Source organism: Cervus canadensis, chromosome 18, assembly GCF_019320065.1.
Source record: "Cervus canadensis isolate Bull #8, Minnesota chromosome 18, ASM1932006v1, whole genome shotgun sequence".
NCBI lineage: Eukaryota > Metazoa > Chordata > Mammalia > Artiodactyla > Cervidae > Cervus > Cervus canadensis.
The window spans coordinates 61,180,075-61,201,508 of record NC_057403.1 but is presented as its reverse complement, the minus strand read 5'-3'; the positions used below and the strand labels follow the sequence as shown (position 1 = coordinate 61,201,508).

The following is a 21,434-nucleotide window of genomic DNA, read 5'->3' as shown; positions in this document are numbered from 1 at the left end:
GCAACCTACACAGCATCTTAAAAAGCAGAGACATTACTTTGCCAACAAAGGTCCGTCTAGTCAAAGCTATGGTTTTTCCAGTGGTCATGTATGGATGTGAGAGTTGGACTATAAAGAAAGCTGAGCGCCAGAGAATTAATGCTTTTGAACTGTGGTGTTGGAGAAGACTCTTGAGAGTCCCTTGGACTGCAAGGAGATCCAACCAATCCATCCTAAAGGCGATTAGTCCTGGGTGTTCATTAGAGGGACTGATGCTGAAGCTGAAACTCCAATACTTTGGCTACCTGATGTGAAGAGATGACTCATTTGAATAGACCCTGATGCTGGGAAAGGTTGAGGGCATGGGGAGAAGGGGACAACAGAGGGTGAGATGGCTGGATGGGATCATCGACTCGATGGACATGGGTTTGGGTAGACTCCGGGAGTTGGTGATGGACATTTTAGAATAGAAAAGTGCAGCATCTGAGGTTAAATATTCATGGCATAGGTTTCAACTCTTATGGGAGTTAGCAAAAGAAATCTTCAGTAAACCTGAAGACAGACCAGTAGAAATCATTCAATCTGAAGAACACAGGAAAAAAAAAAAATTGAAAGAAAAATTGACAGACCCTTTGTGGCTTGTGGGAAAATATCTATGATTTAACAGGCAAGAAATTGGAGTCCCAGAATGGCAGGAAATAAAATGAGGCAAAAGTATATATCGTTTGATGAAACCATGGCTGAAAATCTCTCAAATTTGCTTAATAAACGTCTCTGGAAGCAAGCCCCCGAGATGGCCCCCGATTATACACACTGCCTGTTATTCACACCACTGTGTAATTTCCTTCTCTTGTATGTTGCATGGACCTTGTGACTTGCTTTTAAAGAATAGCATATGATAAAATGACGAGATGTCACTTCAGAGACTGAGTTACAAAAGACCATGACTTATAACATGCTTGAAATTCACTCTCTGCATCTCCTAGCCTTCTTGTTTGATTCAGCAGCCTGCCATGTTGTGAGCTGTTGTGGACAAAGAATCGAGGGTCGCCCTCAACCAACAACTGGTAAATACCCAAGGCTCTCAGTTCAGTGCCCAGAAGAGGTAGGATAGCCAATAGCACAGGAGTGAGCCTTCCCCACCCAAGCACTGATTTGACTGCAATCCTTGCCAACACTTTGAGTGTAGCCTTGAGAGAGACGCTGAACCAGAGGGTCGTAAAGCAGAATAATCACACATTATATAAAAGGTCTTAAGTCACCACTTTGTTTTAGGGGATAATTTGTTATGCATTAGTATCAGCAGATAACTAATACAACTTCATTGATGTCTTGAAAGTAGCCAGTTTGGGTGAATCTGGTGGAACACCTTCCACACAGAGAAATCAGGATGCAAATGAAGGTGACCTCCCATCAGAAGACAATGAAATGACACCTTTCGCAGGGAAAGAGGAGGCAGTGTCGACCTAGACTTTTACAGAGGACAAAAATACATTTCACAAATGAAAGTAAAATAAAGTCCTGTTCAGATTAAACGAATGCAGAGAGAATTTGTTGTCAGCAGAACTGTACCGTAAGAAATAGTGATAGAAATTCTTCAGGCTAAACAGACCGTTTAAAACAGATCTTCAGGCGGGAATGAAGGGCACTGGGAATCATGAATAAGTCAGTAAATGGAAAAAGCAGTGTTTAAATTTTTCTCTTGATTAAATAAATTAAAATTCACTATTTAATTGTATTATAAAGTTTGTAGCATCTGGATTTAAAATATATTGCAACTGTGGCATAAAGAACAGGTGTTTGTGTAGGGAAGGGTGTTAAAAATTATCCCATAGTAAGCTTGTGACATTTTAAGTAATACAACATAAAATCTAAGTAGACTGTGATGAATTAAGGATGCGTCTTATAATCCATGAAGCAAATATTAAAATAAAATAAGCAGATATGTGGCTAAAGAGTGACTGAAAAAATAAAATTGAATACCAAAAGAAATATGGAGTAAACCAAGAGGAGGCATGATAGAGGGAGCAGAAATACAAGATGTCCTGTGGGGGGAAAAAATAAGAAAGAAATACCAAAATGATAGATCTAAAAATGCACTATCAATCATTACATTAAATGGCAATGGGTTAACCACCTCATTTAAAAGGCAAAAAATGGCCAACAGAACTTAAAACCGCCAGCTATATTCCAACTGCAAGGAACACTAAAATGCTGCCCTGTTTTTTCATCCTCAGAGGAGCAATTTGATCCTGACTCTTTTCTGTGTACCCATTTACTCAGAACATCTTGGCTTTGAAATGCAATAAGGACTATTGTTTACTCCCTAACTATGTTAATCAGAGTAATTTAAGAAGCTTGTTGTTACTGTCTTTCAGGACCAACGACACTGGGTTCCTTTCTTATAAAGAACATCTGCCGGTGACTAAGATTGTGATCACAGACACTGGGCGGCCGCATTCAGAAGCAGCTTACAGGCTGGGGCCTCTGCTGTGCCGCGGAGACAGTAAGTGGTTCCTCAACCTGTCTGAGGAAAGAGGTGTCACCTAAGAGCCACGTTGCCACGTAATAACTAGTCAGACTTCTCTTTTGAAAACCCATAAGCAGTGTCTGAAATAATCCCCCTTGTCAGTCAACAGAGTGCCCCTATAGAATGGAAAGCCCTGGAATGAATGCCGGGACAGCAGGCCTTAAGACTCCAAAGAAAGAGCCCACAAAGCATCTCTGTTTGGCTGGTTCATAAATTCATTCCCTCCTTCCTCAGTGTCTACATGCCTTTATCCGTATAGGAACACCTCAGTGCTGCATAACATTATTAAGGATGTATGGTGAGTTTTCTACTGTTGGGCCTGGGGTGAAATTAGAACATCAGGAAAATCAAAGTCAGTTTAATCAAACATATTTGAACTTTCATTCTCTCTTTCCACCCCCCCCCCCAGTTTGTGTGTGTGTTCTTACTCTCAATCAGTGGGACCTGCTGTTTTGTATATTCAATATATGAATACTCTGAACCAGAATTTTTTAATTAAAATATAGTGTCACAGAAAATACATATTTTCAGCAGAGAATGAAATGAGCATATGTGGCCATTTATAACCTCTCTGAAGTCAGTTAGGTTCGAGATTGATTCATTACTTTTTTATGCTTTTAGTTACTTCCAGAACTTAACATGCAAATAGAAGAAATATCTATTTACCTTAAAAGTATATCCTGAAATGAAGGTTTATTCCAGAGGCTCAACAGAGAAAGAGTTGATCTGACAATGCGTTGGATTTATGGAGATGCATAGCGGAAGTTGCTTAACTAAAAAGCAAAGATGATACTGGCCTATAAAAAGGTGTATGTACATTGTAAAAAAAAAATGACCCGCCATTATACCTACCATCCCTAATCTTTATCATCTCAACTTCCTGGTCTGCCAGTAGGCCTTACACAGTCACTTGAAGATGACATAGGATATTTCATGGAGGGAAAAGTTATGTGCAAAGAGATGAGGTTGTAAACGCAGGCTGCATCCAGAGAAGTGCAATGATTTTGCGTGACAATGGAGAAATTGTTCTATTCATCACATGCGCTCCTCACAGCTGGCTCTGATCTGAACGCTGTAGGGGCTCAGGCCGGCTTCCCCCGTTTACCACCATCCCTGGGGAATTGTTCTGCTTTGACTGAGGTCAGTGCCGACTCAATTCCTTAGGGGTTCTTTCTTGCAGACTTCCCGTCTTAAACTTGAGCACACAGCATCTTTTCACTCAGAGCAGAGCTCCTCCTTCCCAGGCGACGCGCTCCCTTAGGGGATATTTGGCAATATGTGGAGACATTTCTGGCTGTCGCAACTGTGGGGGGTTGAGTGCTACTGGATCCAGAGGGAGCGGCCAGGAATGCTGTGAATATCCTGCAATGCTTAAGACAGCCCTCCACCTCAGAGCGTATCTGGTCCAGGAGGTCTGTGGTGTGAGGCTGAGAAACCAAGCATTCAGCTGTTACGAGAATGGGGGTACAGGGGGAGGCTCACAATATTAGAACAAGGATTAAAAATAGCGTAAGTGTTTGGAGACCTGCGGGTTAACCTCGGACATTAAGAGTCACTGAGTTTTCCCTGGCCTTCCTGTCCACCATGTCTACCTAGGGGTTGGGTCTCATCCTCACATGAATTCACAGAGCATTTTCTGCATAAAGGACCCTGTCTGAAGAGCAGCAGTGTCAGAGTAATGAATGCCCCCCATTTTCTCTGTGTGGGTAGCCTGCACCCCTGAAGGTGCAAAGCCCTAGACACATTTTTTTTTTTCCCTTTCCAAATGAGATAAACAGGGCATATGTAGGGCTTCTAGATACGGAATCATGCAAAGTGGGCCTTATAAGCAGAGGAAAGTTATGTGAAAGTTATCCTGAAGGCGTCAGGGTTGGAACACTAATTAGGACTGGGATATTTTAAGACTGAGAACTGGCTTAGTTTTCATGATCCAGGAAAGTGACTTTTGAGTGTAAGGCAAGGACAATAACGAAGGCTTGAACTAGGCAATGGTTGGCATGGGGCTTAGATAAGGGGCTCAATCAGGGAGGTAAATTCAATACGATTTGGGGTGAGGGTGGCAGAGTATGAAGATGACCGCCAGGTTTCTGACTTGAGTAAAGCTGGTGGCACCATTTGTTGAATCAGTAAGAATGATTCATGAGACACAGAATTCTTAGATTTTCTTTGAACAGAAAAATGGAAAGATGAAAAAAAAAGTAGTATCTTGGTCTTATCACACAAACCAGGGATGCTGACATTTTCATATCTAGCCATGTTTTTCTAGGAAAGAAAAAACAACCCAGAAGCCTTGAGAAAGCAGGATGAGTAAACAAAAATAAGTGAGACCCACAGGTACCAGATGCTAGCTGGCCCCTAATTCCAAGTCTTTATTTTCATTTTTTAAAATGTGGATGGGTATAAAATTTTGTGTTACTACTAGTATTATTGTTTAATGTCAGAAGTCACAGAGAACATTGTTAGACATTTTACCAAAAGCACAGAAGATATGAATGATAAAGTCCCCTTTTTTAAAGTTGTTCTGCAGATATGAAACTTCATAAATATTGTTGACCTAAAGAATTTGTGAATATGAAAATAAGTTTTTTGAAAAAAATATGTGAAAAGTAAATGGCAGAATTCAACATCCTATTTATAAAAATTAAGGAAACTAGGAACTTAACTTCCTCAGTATTTTAAAAGACATTTGTGAAAATCTAAAAATCTGACGCTTTATCCTGAATTGTCACAGACTTAATGCTTCCTCTCTGAGATCAGGATCTAGACAAAGGTGTCTGTTCTCACCAATCCTATTCAGTATCATACTGTGGGTCCTAGCACACGTAGTAAGTAAAGAAGAGGAATTCAAGGCTTATAGATTAGAAAGGAAGAAATAACATGTCTCCATTTATAGATGACATAGTTTTCTAGGTAGACAATTGTAATAGGATGCAAGTTCAATATTCAAAAACAAATTATGTCTCTATATGCTAGTAATGAAAAATTGAAATTTTAAAAGTACCTTTTATAGCAGAATTAGAATCAATTTGCAAAAACAAAAACAGAAGAATTTCAACCATACGTCAAACTGCATACCAAAAATAATTCAAATTAATCATAAACTTAAATGTAAACCCACAAACTATAAAACTTCTCTAAGAAAATATGGAAGAAAATCTTAGTGACTTTGGGTTAAGCAAAGGTTTTTTAGATACAGCATCAAGAGCATAATCCATAAATTTTTAAATGATAAATTGAGGTTCATCATAATTAAAAACTGCTTTTAAAATGACATTGTTTAAAAAATGGGAAGAAGAATCACACATGGGGAAAATATGTTTGCAAAGTACATATCTGATAGAGGCTAGGATCCAGAATATTTGAAGAACTTTCTAACAGTGCAATTAAAAAAAATTCAGATTAACAAATGGGCAAATGATTTGCACATACATTTTGTTAGATAAAATACACAGATTTCAAAGAAGCACATAAAAAGATTTTCAATATTAGTCATTAGGGAAATGTACTACATTTAACACCAAAATAAGATACTGGTATATAGCTATCAGAATGGCTGACATTGTAAAAATATAATAAAACAAAAAAAACCTGACAATATCAACTGCTGAGAATATAGAGCAGCTGGAATTCCTCGTGCATTGCTGGTGCCAAGTGCAAAATGGCACTGTCACTTTGGCAATTTTTTATAAATCTAAACACACCTTTACTATAAGATCCAGCAATCCAACTCCTAGGTATTTGCAGAAGAGAAATGAAATATCTGTATGCACAGGTTTATATTGACTTTATGCATAGTCTTCTAAAACTGGAAACCACCCAAATGTCAGTGGTTTAATGAATAAACCAGTGGTTTAATGAATAAGCCAGTGAATAAACATTCCATTTACTGTGGTGTACCTATGCTGTACACCAGATGGAATATTACTAAACAGTAAAAAGAAATGCACTTCTGATACACACCAGCAACAAAGATGAATCTTCAATGCATGATACTGACTAATAGAAGCCCAGCTTAAAAGGCTATGTGCTGGATCATTTGATTTCTAAGATATTCTGGAAAAAGCAAAATCATAGGAACAGAAAAAAGATCTCTTTTGCCAATCGCTTTAAGGCAAGAGGAATTTTGCAAAAGAGAACAGGTAAAGGAGATGTTCTATATCTTGAGTGTTATGGTAACTTATGTGACTTGAAGCATTTGTCAAAATTCTTAGAGCAATTACACAGAATTAGTCAGTTTTATTCTATGTAAATTATTCTCAGTATATCTGACTCAAAAAAAAAAAAACCCTAAAAATCACAACCCACAACTGAACATTAAAAATAGTACAAATAGTTATTGTTGCTTAATTTTTAAAGACTTTATTTTAAAAATAAATTTACAATGAAATGAAGAGGAAATTACAGAGATTTTTCATTTATTTCCTGTCCTCACATATGTATAACCTGTCCCATTAGCAGTATCACTCACCAAAATGGTACTTTTTTTTAAAGCAAAAATGAAGGTTGCTTAATTTTAAAGTTGGGTCATTAAAAAAATATCAATAGTTAAACTTGTAAGACATAAAAACTAGTATAGATTTTAGTAACATGGGTATTCTCCAGGATACTCCTAGGATCCTACTGAATATGTTTCTGACTTTTACTAACCTTGGAGACAGGATCAAAGGAGCAAATCATGGAAAAACATCTGGGTCTACAGTTAAGAGAAAGGTGATAACTAGGAGGGTTTGTGTAGGTATTTTCCTTTCTGCTCTCCCAGGAGAAGTGGGACCATCTTCATTTGTGGAGTGCCATCATAAGTCTGCCCTCTGATGCCCTCTCTCAGCACCTACCGTCTTACTTGGGTTTCTCTTACCTTGGAGGTGAGGTATCTCTTCATGGCCACTCCAGCAAAGCGCAGCCACCCCTCCTTACCTTGGATGTGGGGTAACTCTTCTCGGCTGGAGTACGTCAAGGCTGTATATTGTCACCCTGCTTATTTAACTTCTATGCAGAGTACATCACGAGAAATGCACAGCTGGAGGAAGCTCAAGTTGGAATCAAGATTGCCGGGAGAAATATCAATAACCTCAGATATGCAGATGATACCACCCTTATGGCAGAAACCTCGGATATGCAGATGACACCACCCTTATGGCAGAAAGAGCCTCTTGATGAAAGTGAAAGAGGAGAGTGAAAAAGTTGGCTTAAAGCTCAACATTCGGAAAACTAAGATCATGGCATCCGGTCCCATCACTTCATGGCAAACAGATGGGGAAACAGTGGAAACAGTGGCTAACTATTTTTTTGGGCTCCAAAATCACTGCGGATGGTGATTGCAGCCATGAAATTAAAAGACGCTTACTCCTTGGAAGGAAAGTTATGACCAACATAGATAGCATATTAAAATGCAGAGACATTAGTTTGCCAACAAAGGTCCATCTAGTTAAGGCTATGGTTTTTCCAGTGGTCATGTATGGATGTGAGAGTTGGACTATAAAGAAAGCTGAGTGCCGAAGAATTGATGCTTTTGAATTGTGGTGTTGGAGAAGACTCTTGAGAGTCCCTTGGGCTGCAAGGAGATCCAACCAGTCCATCTTAAAGGAGATCAGTCCTGGGTGTTCATTGGAGGGACTGATGTTGAAGCTGAAACTCCAATACTTTGGCCACCTGATGCGGAGAGCTGACTCATTGGAAAAGACCCTGATGCTGGGAAAGATTGAGGGCATGGGGAGAAGGGGACGACAGAGGGTGAGATGGCTGGATGGGATCACCGACACAATGGACATGGGTTTGGGGGGACTCTGGGAGTTGGTGATGGACAGGGAGGCCTGGCGTGCTGCAGTTCATGGGGTAGCAAAGAGTCGAACACGACTGAGCGACTGAACTGAACTGATCATAAGTCTTCTAGACCAGTACTTCTTCAACCTCAGCATGTGTTAAAAATTATCTAGAGAGCATGCCAATTGCACTTGTGTTATCTTTAGCACCCTCACCTCACACTAAGGAGAAAGAGTAGAAGTCTAGTATTGACCCACAGAGTTAAGTGATGTTTTGACATAAATCAGGAAGATACCTGCATGGACCTTCCCCTATTTCTGCAGGTCCTTCAGCACAAAGAAAATTCATCAACCACTGACGGCATCTAGCATCATTTTCTCTTCACTTGCCTTCTTTCCTTCATCTATGAAACACCCCCAATCCTTTTACTGAAACCATTCACACCCTTTCTCCACGAAGCCTTCCACTGGTCTCTAGAGGGCTTATTCCTACACTTTCAAAGAATGTTGAGTAAATTATGAAGATATACTTCTTGTTCTGGCTTTTAATTATTTCTGAGCCTCTCAAGAGCAGGTCCATTCCTCATTTATTATTGTATCTTGACACCTAGTACATTACCTGTTACATGAAAGATAATCAATAAATAGCAGTTTATGAAGGAATAAGAATGATCCATCATATACAGCTCGAGAAACCTATAGCTTGTGAATTATTCGTGAGAGACAGGAGTAAGTTTTTGATTGTACTTATTAAATGATATGCAAATATATTTTAATTAAAGGAGTTTTGATTACATTTTGAAATACATTCTGTTCTTAAAAAAATCACATACTACAAAGGACATCTAGTTCCATCCTGAGCCATTTGTCATTCATGTACGTGGGCTTGAGACAGTGAAAGTGCTTTCAAATAAGCACATGATTTTACTTAATTATTTTGATTTTCACTCTTCTAATGGTACAGTGCTTTTATAAAACTGAAACACTGTCTACTTCTTGGAGAAAAAATATTTTGTGACTTACTTTGCTTTTTGTTTTCTGTTCTTTTCTATGTTATGAGCTAGTCATTGACATTCAAGAAACTTCCCAAATGTGGGAGAACAAACATTCTTTGTAACACTTTTTAAAGATTTCCATTTTTTGAGACTGGGAATCTTGATAATTCTCAGGACTACAATAATATTGTCTTGTGACAAGTTTCTACACATACATACCTTTATTTGTTGTTTTACTTTTAAGCATTAATGATAGTTGATATGAAGTCATAAAATCTTAAGATATACATATATGTCAAAGAAAAGACTATAGTAATCACCAAGAGTCACACAATTCAGAAATAGTGACTAGTACGAGTGAGCATTATTCCAGACATTTCTAAATATCGCTACTGCAGGGTTTCCCAACCTCGGCCCTCTTGCCATTGGGCTGTGATTCCTTGTGACGGTTGGGGGCTGTCCTGTCCTTTGTGGGACATTTAGCAGTATCCTTGGACCCTACCCACTAGAGGCCAGAAGCATCCTCCCCAGTTGTGACAACAAAGTATGTCTCCAGAAATTGCCAAATGTTTCCTGGGGTCCAGAATAACCCCAGGTTAAGAGGCACTATTCTAGATAGAGGAATAGAAAAAGAGATTCAGAAATAAATTGATTTATTAACTTTTTGAACTGAAACTGACAGAGAAAGAAGAAACAAATTGAAGCCACAGGGATTGATTTATATTAGTTATATACCTAATAAACATGTATTCAGTGTACATGATCATGGCTAACTTAAACTTTATAAAAGTTTTAAAGATTATAGAGTCACTAGGTTTTCTATTAAAGTCTTTTGTATTCTAGACAGCATTGATCTATTCTAAAAAATATGAAAATTAGCACATATCTGTCCTCTCCTCTTCTTTTTCTCCCCCCACCTCCCAATTTTTGCTAGTTTTGCTATTATTTGTATGGTTGTCTATTTTTGAATACTAACCACTGGTCCTGTCATCAGAGGCCCTCTATTCATGAATGAATTTTTTTCTTTTTCTTCTTGGATGAATTGCATTTTCAGGTACTGATATTTTCTTTGTTTTTTCCCTCTAGAAAGACTCAAGCGTGTTGCATTTCCTGAGCTGGCACACGCTTGAGAATGTTGGTTGCCTCTGAACTCTAAAATGAAGTTGGCTGGTTTAATTTTATGTTGTTTTTTGGTAACAGCTTTATTGAGATACAGTCCATGTGCCCTGTAATTCACCTATTTGAAGTGTACAATCTAATGGTGTTTCGGTATATTAAATGGAGTTGTATAACCATCACCACAAGCAATTGTAGAGCATTTTCATACCCCACAAAGAAACTTGTACCTGTTAGCACACTTCCCATTTTCCCCAAACTCCCACTCCAACCTTAGTCAACCAGGCATCTACTCTTTATCTCTGCAGACTTACTGATTCTGGACATTTCATACAAGTAAAAACACAGAATGTGGGATCTTTGCAATTGGCTTCTTTCACCTAGCATCACATTGGCAAAGTTTATCCATACTGTAGATTAGATCAAATGTTCTTTATTTTTTAAGACCTAGTCGTTCCTTCGTATGAATACACCACATTTTGATCATCTACTAATCAGTTGTTGGCCATTTGTGTTGGTTCCACTTTTTGTCTATTATGAATAATGTTGCTGTGAACATCCGTGTCTAAGTGTGTTTTTTTTGGACATGTATGTTTCCACTTCTTAGGAGTATACATTTAGGAGTGGAACTTCTGGAGTATAAGGTAACCCTGTGTTTAACCTTATAAGAAAGTGATGTAATGTTTTTGAGTCACATTTTGTGACTCTTCAGCAGTTTATACATAATATCCTACTGGACTTGCACTAAGAGATTCAGTCAGCCTTGTCTTTTCTAGCTTTTTAACGTGTCTTTTGATGGACACCTTTTGATTCATATTTCGTTATGAATTGATGTTCTATTTTTACTTTTCACCAAAGAGCTTGTATGTGCTTTACTCTCAGAATTCTTGCAAATTTGGTAAGACTTACCTGTTACCTTAATACTTAAAAAAAAAAAAAGTTAGGCTCCCTACATTTTCTTTCAGAAATTTGTAGACAGTGCTCCTTTATCTTCTGATTTTTAATGTTGCTATGGGAAATTCTGACTTTTCCAGCTTGAGATGATTTGCTTTTTCTGACTGGATTATCGAAGGAATAGTTAACCTCACAGGTCAGTAACTTAACAACGCAATGTGTGTGCTGCTGCTTTCTCCTAAAACAGGATATGTTGTGGTAAAAGGTATGCCTGCATTTTATAATCTGTTTCAGGAGTTGTGAGCCTGATCTCGATTTCTGTTCTCAGTAATTATGTGACAAGGCAGTATTTTTTTTAAGCTCTTTGACATTTGAATTTTTCTACTAATTTTGTGAAATGTATTTCTTCTCAGTTAATTCATTGCGTTGAAAGTTCATGTCTAATCAAGACACCCTCAGAACTTACATGGTTTGAAAAGATTGTTCTAAGTTTCTTGTTCTAAGAAACCCTTGTCATTGAAATTAGTTTCTTCATTTTGCCTGCATCGACTTGTTCAGCTGTCTGAGAAATCACAGCTGCCCAGAATGCATTAAATAATCAAAGGTGCATGTAGGCAATAAATAACTTTGCAGAAGTTGTATTCTTAGACTGGAAAAAGATATTGACTAGTGATTTGGTTAATTTCTCTTCCGTTTGACAGAGTCCTGTTCCATTTGGCAGACTACATATAAACCATTAAAAAGAATGAGGATCAATTCCATTTTAACTGATAATCATATAATATAATTTTGCAAGCTCCACTTTCTCTGGTAACCCTTCAACATTAGTAAATTCTTTTTATTTTTTAAGTCTTGAGTTTTATCATATTTTCTTTCCTTGAGCTTCCTTTATCTCATTTTGTTAAAGTTTCTCCACCTTGTTACCCTCTCCTCTCTTCTTGCTTTTTCTCTTTCTTCTGTCTCTCTTCTGTCTCCCCTCTTTACCTTCCTTTATTAGCTTGTGCATCATACACCTTTCAGAATGGTTAAAATTAAAAAAAAAAAAATTAGTGACAACACAAATTCTGCTCAGAATGTGGAGAAACTGATCACTCATACATGCTGCTGGGAATGTAAATTGATACAGCAACTCTGGACATTTTTGGCAGTTTGAAAAAAAAAAAAAAGCATGCAACTCTCATTAGAATCACTGATTATACCCCTTGGCATTTATCCCAGAGAACTGAAGACTTATTTGTATAAAAACCTGCAGAAGGATGCTCATAGCAACTTGATTTGTAATGACTGAAAACTGGAGCCAACCCACATGTCTTTCAGCAAGCACATAGTTAAATAAATTGCGGAGCATCCGTGCCATGCCACACTACTCAGCAGTAACAAGGAATGAACTATGGACATACACAACAAGCCAGGTGAATCTTAAGATATAATTACGAGTGAAAAAATTATCAGTCTCAAAAGACTACATGCTGTACACCTTTATTTGTAGAGGGTTCCTCAAATGACGGTGGAGAACAGATTAGTGGTTGCTTGGGGTTAGAGAGGGCCTGAGGGCAGGATGGAAGAGAGTGTGCCTTTAAGAGTGAAGCATATGTACCACAGCTTCCTTATCCATTCGTCTGCTGATGGGCATCTAGGTTGCTTTCATGTCCTGGCTATTATAAACAGTGGTGCAATGAACACTGGGGTGCACATGTCTCTTTCAGATCTGGTTTCCTTGGTGTAGCATCGAAACATGTATGTTATCAAGGGTGAAACAGATCACCAGCCCAGGTTGGATGCATGAGACAAGTGATCAGGGCTGGTGCACTGGGAAGACCCAGAGGGATGGGGTGGGGAGGGAGGCGGGAGGGGGGATCGGGATGGGGAATACATGTAAATCCATGGCTGATTCATGTCAATGTATGGCAAAAACCGCTACAATATTGTAAAGTGATTAGCCTCCAACTAATAAAAGTAAATGGGGAAAAAAAAAAAAAGTGAAGCATAGTGATGAAAATGTTCCACGCCTTAAGTATATCCATGCCAATGCCCTGGTCATGATATTGGACCACAGTCTTGCAAGATATAATCATTGGGAGAAATTAGGTAAAGGGTACACAGAATGTTTATTATTTCCTACAACTCCATGAAAATCTATGGTTATCTCAAAATAAAAATTTTCATTAAAGAAACCCATATTTCGAGCTTTTTTAAAACGATTAAGTGTTCAGAAAGATTCCTTTGACTAGTAAATTATCCCTTGCCTTAGCATTTCTGTATTTTCATTTTAATTTATTCGCTTTTAAGAAAGGTAGTGTTACCAAACTCATCAAGTTGTATACCCTAAATATGTACAGCTTTTTACATGTCAGTCATATCTCATATAAGTGGTTTTTGAAAAAGGAAGAGAGAAAGAAGGAAAGGAGGTGTTAGCATGTCATGCAGTTTGATTTTAAAAGTAAAACATAGTGTCTTAAAAAATGATTTGTCAAAATATTGTCCTTTTTTAAAACATCTTTATTGAAATGTAATTCATATACTGTGTAATTCACCATATAAAGTGAACTATTCAGTGACTGTTAGTGTATTCATAGCATTGTGTAACCATTTCCACAGTGAATTTTAGAACATTTTCATTACCCGAGAAAGAATTCTAGGCCTCTTAGCCTCTGTCATCTTTCAGTTTTCCATCTTCCCAGCCAACTAATCTACTTTCTGTCTCTATAAATATATTTGCTTTTTCAAAGAGAATCAGTGTCATTAATAAATGATATAAATAAAAGTTTGGTAAAACAGATGTTTAAAAAATTAATTGTAATCTTAATATTCTACTAAGTTAATTTTCCCCCATGGGCTCTTTTTACCTTATGTATAGAATTAAATACTGGGTACATCTTTCTTTTCTATGTAAAAAAATATATGAATCCTATTATTCATGAAATTTGTTTTGAATTCTAGAAAGTTAATAAGTGGTATACCTGAAGGAATCTTTCCATATCTCTAGTACCCTATAATGAATATAATTGAGACTATAGTAATTATTATTTAATTATTATTTACTTAAAGTAATACATTTTTACATATAGGTGATTCCAGAATTCTGTGTAGAGTTCCCTGTGCTGTATAGTAGGTCTTTGTTGACTATCTGTTTTATGAACAGTAATATGCATACGTCAGGTCTTCCCTAGTAGCTCAGGTGATAAAGAATCCACCTGCAATGCAGGAAACCCGGTTTTGATCCCTGGGTCAGGAAGATCCCCTGGAGAAGGGAATGGCAACCCACTTCAACATTCTTGCCTAGAGAATTCCATGGACAGTGGAGTCTGGCAGGCTACAGTCCATGGGGTCATAAAGAGTTGGACATGACTGAGTGACTAACACACACACATGTCAATCCCAAACTCCTAATTTATCCTCCCTGCCCTCCACTTTTCCCATTTGGTAACCATAAGTTCGTTTTCTGTGTCTGTGAGTCCATTTATATTTTGCAGATAAATTCATTTGTATCATATTTTCATATTCCACGTGTAAGGCTCATATGATAACTGTCTTTGTCTGAATTAACTCACTTGGTATGATAATCTCTAGGTTCATCTGTGTTGCTGCAGGTGACGTTTTGTTGGCACGACAAAGAGCATTCACACAGTAGGCGTTTGCATTCAGGTCTGCTGCAGGCATAGCCTAGGGATTTTTAAACCACCCCAGCCTTGAAATCCTCTCGAAAGACCTGCCTCTTCTGCTGCCTCGTGCCTGCTGGGCTCTGCTCCGCCTCCTCTTTCCTGCCCCTTCTTTCTCTGAGGCAACCCACATCCTCCCCGGTGCTTCTTGGCACAGTCTGTAAAGAGCTGAGCTGTCAAATGTCAATAACGTTATTTGATCACGGAAATATTGACCTTGGCTTTCTTTATAATTGTTGTGGATTAGGAGTAATTTCTTAATTCAGTTAAATGTTCTTAGGTTTTTACCTACTGTGAGTCTGTAAAATAAGGTTTGCTAACTAGACAAACGAGGTACTGTGTGTGTGAGAGTGCTTAAACTACCTAAGATAATAAATTGTTTTCACTACTATAGAAGCATTCATTGTAAAGATAGCAACAATTCAAAGAATTTGTTCCTCTATTTGAACCAGTTCCCTGAATGATGCTCTATTGGGTTAGTTGTGATTTTAAAATGAAGTCAATGGAATATTATATTCTCATAGTAATATTATCTAATTCAGACCTTCAAGTAATTCTGAGTGTTGCTCTTAGCAATCAGTCCAAAAGAGCAAGATTTAATAATATTCCATAATTTAAAGTTACAGCTTTATATTAATGTTTATACATTTCAGCAGACAGACATTTAATTCCTTCTAAAAATAGATCAGGTAAGAACTGTTAAGAAACCAGCGTGTTATTAACCCTGGCTTGATATTTTGCATTTTCTTGCTCTCTTTCCTAGAAAGTAAAATGTCTAGGCATATAAATAGCTGTAAAATGGAAATAAGGGCAAAGTTTGACATACTCAGAAAATACACAGTTTCCCTTGGCTGTAGGGAGAAAAAAGTCCCTTTGAGTGTATTCTCAACTGAATAAACTCAGCTCTAAAATTGTCCACATATGAGCTGGGGATTGACTTTTGAATCAGGTTCATAGGAAATACAGAAAAAATACAATAGATGTAAACACTGTCTGGATCCAGAATTTATAGAAAAGAAATGACAATCTTAAGGAATAAATAGAAGCCAAGTCAAGTTTGTGACTTTAACTCTAACTCCCTTTCTGTTCTCTACTAGCATAATGAATCGTTGTTTTGAAATTCCTGTGTTCTAACTTCAGAGGATCAATAAGTCTTTCTTCCAGGAAGGTGATTTAGTCGAATTTTATTCAGTGTTGTGAGTACATATGAAGGCAGTTGCTTAAAACTCAAGATGTATATCTCTTTTTGATGTGTTGACAACTTGCATAGTTCATTGCTCCAATAATACTTCTCATCAACTACATGTATCCAGTTGGATTTCACGCCTGTCACTTCATGCCACTGCATGTGTATTTTTTTCCCCATATTTTCTGCTATGTAAGACCCAGAATATTTTTTTCAAAAGAAAACTTGTAGATAACCAAAAAAAAAAAAAAAAAGTGGCAAACTGAAGAAGTTGTATTTCTGTATGACAGAAATTATAATTAACTATATGCTCCCCTGGTGGCTTAGAGGGTAAAGCGTCCACCTGCAATGCAGGAGACCCGGGTTCAATCCCTGAGTCAGGAAGATCCCCTGGAGAAGGAAATGGCAACCCACTCCAGTACTCTTGCCTGGAAAATCCCATGGACGGAGGAGCGTGGGAGGCTGCAGTCCATGGGGTCACAAAGAGTCGGACACGACTGAGCGACTTCACTTTCACTATATAGTCCACATAATTTTTTGCAGATGTCTTAGTATACTTCAGTTTTGAAACACTTTCACCTTCTTACTTTGAGCATTTAAAATTTTTTGAGAACCTTTTTCCTCACTGTTACAAGCAGAGTAAAAGATAATTTAGGATGAAAAGAGCATTTTCTCTTTGAGACTATCAGCATAGCACAGAGTAGGTAGTGTCTTGATCTTTAATTAGATGAGAATATTTTTACTGCCAGTCTCAGTTTAAAAACATCACAAAGTTTGTTAATGAAAACAGTTTGTTGAGGGTGTAGCTCTGTAAAACATGTATTGGGAGTGTTAGAACGAAAAACACTTTGAGCTTCTGAAGAGTTTTTGTTATTTAAAGTAATGCAGGTGTTTCAATTTTCAAATTATAAAAAAAACTGTCTATTAGTGCGTGGCAGATCTTACCGTAGTGCTTCGGCATTTAGGCTGTGGAGTTTTTCCTTCATGTGAAATATGACTTGCAGACCTTTAGTGTGGTCATCATTCCTGTCCCGTGTTGGAAGGAACCCAGAATTCCAATCCTTGTAAAATCTTTCATTGTATTTTCATGTTTTGCATCCTGTATAATTAACAGACAAAAGAAAAGCAGGTTTGTATAAATGAGCAATATTTTAATAGTAAAACTGCAAAAAATAGAAAATGTAGTTATGTCATTTATGAATTTGTTTCCATTCTTATTTTTTCCTTAAAAATAAAACAGAGTTATTTTGGAATTCAGCGTCCTTCAATACCGAGGCATCCTACCTCCATTTTCCTACTTTCCATGGAGAGCTGAGTGCAGATGTGGCTTTCTTCTTCAAGACAACAGCGTCATCTGGGGTGTTTTTAGAGAACCTGGGGATTACCGATTTCATACGGATAGAGCTACGCTGTAAGTTGTCTTTTCCTTAGATGTCTGTGGAATTCTATTTAGGAGTAATGAGTGTGTGCAGTCGTGCCCGACTCTGTACCTCGTGGACTGTAGCCCCCCAGGTTCCTCTGTCATGGGATTTTCCAGGCAAGAGTACTGGAGTGGGTAGCCATTTCCTATTCCAGGGGTTTGGGAGTAAATTCTGTAATTAATTTTTAAAATACTGTGTTTCTACATTATCAACTGAATCTTTTCATTGTGTCCTTTGGGGGAAAAAATATATTAAGATAGCATCTTTTGCAAGAAAATTATTTAATATTTAACATGTGATAATTTGGGGAACTTATTAGTATTCTCTAGAACCAACTTTAAAAGTCTTTTAAATTCAGAAAAATTAAACATTTTTTAAAAATCCAAATACTCAGTTTAAAAATTAATTAGATCAACCAGCCATATTGTTTTGATATCCTCTTCAGTTCAGTTCAGTTCAGTCGCTCAGTCATGTCCGACTCTTTGTGACCCCATGAATCGCAGACCGCCAAGGCCCCCCTGTCCATCACTAACTCCCGGAGTTTACTCTAACTTAGGTCCATTGAGTCAGTGATGCCATCCAACCATCTTATCCTCTGTGTCCCCTTCTGCTCCTGCCCCCAATCCCTCCCAGCATCAGGGTCTATTCCAATGAGTCAACTCTCTGCATCCGGTGGCCAAAGTATTGGAGTTTCAGCCTCAACATCAGTCCTTCCAATGAACACCTAGGACTGACCTCCTTTAGGATGGACTGGTTGGATCTCCTTGCAGCCCAAGGGACTCTCAAGAGTCTTCTCCAACACCACAGTTCAAAAGCATCAATTTTTCGGTGCTCAGCTTTCTTCACAGTCCAACTCTCACATCCATACATGACCACTGGAAAAACCATTGCTTTGACTAGACGGACCTTTGTTGGCAAAGTAATGTCTCTGCTTTTTAATATGCTATCTAGGTTGGTCATAACTTTCCTTCCAAGGAGTAAGTGTCTTTTAATTTCATGGCTGCAATCACCATCTGCAGTGATTTTGGAACCCCAAAAAATAAAGTCTATCACAGTTTCCACTGTTTCCCCATCTATTTCCCATGAAGTGTGGGGACCAGATGCCATGATCTTAGTTTTCTGAATGCTGAGCTTTAAATCAACTTTTTCTCTCTCCTCTTTCACTTTCATCAAGAGGCTTTTTAGTTCCTCTTCACTCTCTGCCATAAGGGTGGTGTCATCTGCATATCTGAGGTTATTGATATTTCTCCCAGCAATCTTGATTCCAGCTTGTGCTTCTTCCAGCCCAGCGTTTCTCATGATGTACTCTGCATATAAGTTAAATAAGCAGGGTGACAATATACAGCCTTGACGTACTCCTTTTCCTATTTGGAACCAGTCTGTTGTTCCATGTCCAGTTCTAACTGTTGCATCCTGACCTGCATATAGGTTTCTCAAGAAGCAGGTCAGGTGGTCTGGTATTCCCATCTCTTTCAGAATTTTCCACAGTTTATTGTGATCCACACAGTCAAAGGCTTTGGCATAGTCAATAAAGCAGAAATAGATGTTTTTCTGGAACTCTTGCTTTTTCGATGATCCAGTGGATGTTGGCAACTTGATCTCTGGTTCCTCTGCCTTTTCTAAAACCAGCTTGAACATCTGGAAGTTCACAGTTCATGTATTGCTGAAGCCTGGCTTGGAGAATTTTGAGCATTACTTCACTAGCGTGTGAGATGAGTGCAATTGTGCGATCGTTTGAACATTCTTTGGCATTGCCTTTCTTAGGGATTGGAATGAAAACTGACCTTTTCCAGTCCTGTGGTCACTGCTGAGTTTTCCAAATTTGCTGGCATATTGAGTGTAGCACTTTCACAGCATCATCTTTCAGGATTTGAAATAGCTCAACTGGAATTCCATCACCTCCACTAGCTTTGTTCGTAGTGATGCTTTCTAAGGCCTACTTGACTTCACATTCCAGGATGTCTGGCTCTAGGTGAGTGATCACACCATTGTAATTATATGGGTTGTGAAGATCTTTTTGTACAGTTCTTCTGTGTATTCTTGCCACCTCTTCTTAATACCTTCTGCTTCTGTTAGGTCCATACCATTTCTGTCCTTTATCGAACCCATCTTTGCATGAAATATTCCCTTGGTATCTCTAATTTTCTTGAAGAGATCTGTAGTTTTTCCCATTCTGTTGTTTTCCTCTATTTCTTTGCATTGATTGCTGAGGAAGGCTTTCTTATCTCTCCTGGCTATCCTTTGGAACTCTGCATTCAAATGGGAATATCTTTCCTATCCTCCTTTGCTTTTCGCTTCTCTTCTTTTCACAGCTATTTGTAAGGCCTCCTCAGACAACCATTTTGCTTTTTTGCATTTCTTTTCCATGGGGATGGTCTTGATTCCTGTCTCCTGTACAATGTCACAAACCTCTGTCCTCTTAGACTGCTATTAATATTTTGATATCAAAAGTATATTGCATGCTTTTGAAATCAAATAAATCCTGAAACTTTGATGCAGAGACATGGGTTTGATCCCTAGGTTGGGAAGATCCCCTAAAGGAATAAATGGCAAATCACTCCAGTATTCTTGCCTGGAAAGTCCCATGGACTAAGGAACCAGGTGGGCTGTAGTCCATGGGGTCGCAAAAGAGTCAGACACAAATGAGAGACTAAACAAACAAATAGCTTTAGTTTTTGTCAATATGAACAGTTAACTCCGGTGATGAATTTGTTAGAATCCATTTCCCCCCCAAAACTCAAATGCATTTTACTGTCTCATTCCATGTCTATTCTGCACCAACATCCCTGGTTTCTTCCATCGAATGCAAACGCAAACCATTGCCTTCATGTGTAGTGACTGTTGATGCGATGGGGCTCTTCCCGAGGGTACTGCAGACCGAGCACCCCCACCACCGGGACTAACGTGCACAATTTTCATGTCTGATGCTCCCAGCCCCTGCGGTTGTGACCTTCTCGTTTGACGTGGGGAATGGGCCGTTTGAAGTCTCGGTGCAGTCGCCCACTCCCCTCAACGATGACCAGTGGCACCGCGTCAGGGTCGAGAGGAACATGAAGGAGGCCTCGGTCCAGGTGGATCAGCTCTCACCACGGACGCAGCCGGCCCCGGCGGACGGGCACGTCCTCCTGCAGCTCAACAGCCAGCTCTTCGTGGGTAAGCCCTGCTGCGGACAGTTTGTCTTTAATTGTATGATGTCAGTGCAGAGACAGGCCAAGAGAAACTAGCGCCAACTGTAGATAATGATGCAGTCCCTGGGGTCGCAAGGAGTCGGACACGACTGAGGGACTGACCTGAGCTGATAAGATAATGATAACACCACCCCCAAACCACCATTTATTGAGAACCTACATTCCAGGCTGCACTGGGTGTTTTCATTACTTCCTCATAACCAACCTGTGCAATGGATATTATCCCAGTTTTACCGACAAGACAACTGAGGTGCAGGAGGCTGAAATCTCTTGCCTTCAGAAACCCACCTAGTAATGAAATTCACATTTGTGTTTGACTAATTCCTAAACCTGCATTCTTTTCATTTCCAGTTTTGTTGAGATGTAATTGACATAGGGCACCATATAAATTTAACATAAATATTCTTAATTTTCCAGACTATGTGACTTGTTCCAATTTTTTTTTAATGTTAGTGTCTTTAGTATGATATTGGACTTGTTTACCTTTGTTCCCCAGGAAGTCGAATAACCCTCCTTGTAAATCCAACTGACGCCAGCCAGTGATCCCTGCCAAAAACAAGCCAATGGCAGGAAAAAGAAAACAAAAAAAACCAAAAAAAACCAGCATGAGCGAAGTGTTCTAGCATTCATGGTTTGACCAGTTATACCAGTTCTACTGGTGTCCATTATTTTCCCATTTTTCTGATGTCTTCTGATCACCTACTTTA

At 38.6% G+C, this 21,434-nt stretch overlaps 1 protein-coding gene across 2 annotated transcripts in view; it reads left to right on the top strand.

The window, feature by feature from the left end:
• CNTNAP4 (contactin associated protein family member 4) overlaps window positions 1-21,434 on the top strand; it is a 268,149-nt gene that overhangs the window by 206,008 nt on the left and 40,707 nt on the right. For both annotated transcript variants that reach the window (XM_043434893.1, XM_043434894.1), the window contains 3 exons: window positions 2,358-2,485; window positions 17,359-17,529; window positions 20,474-20,692. In XM_043434893.1, coding sequence (XP_043290828.1) covers window positions 2,358-2,485; window positions 17,359-17,529; window positions 20,474-20,692 — 518 coding nt within the window. The remainder of the gene's footprint in view (window positions 1-2,357; window positions 2,486-17,358; window positions 17,530-20,473; window positions 20,693-21,434) is intronic.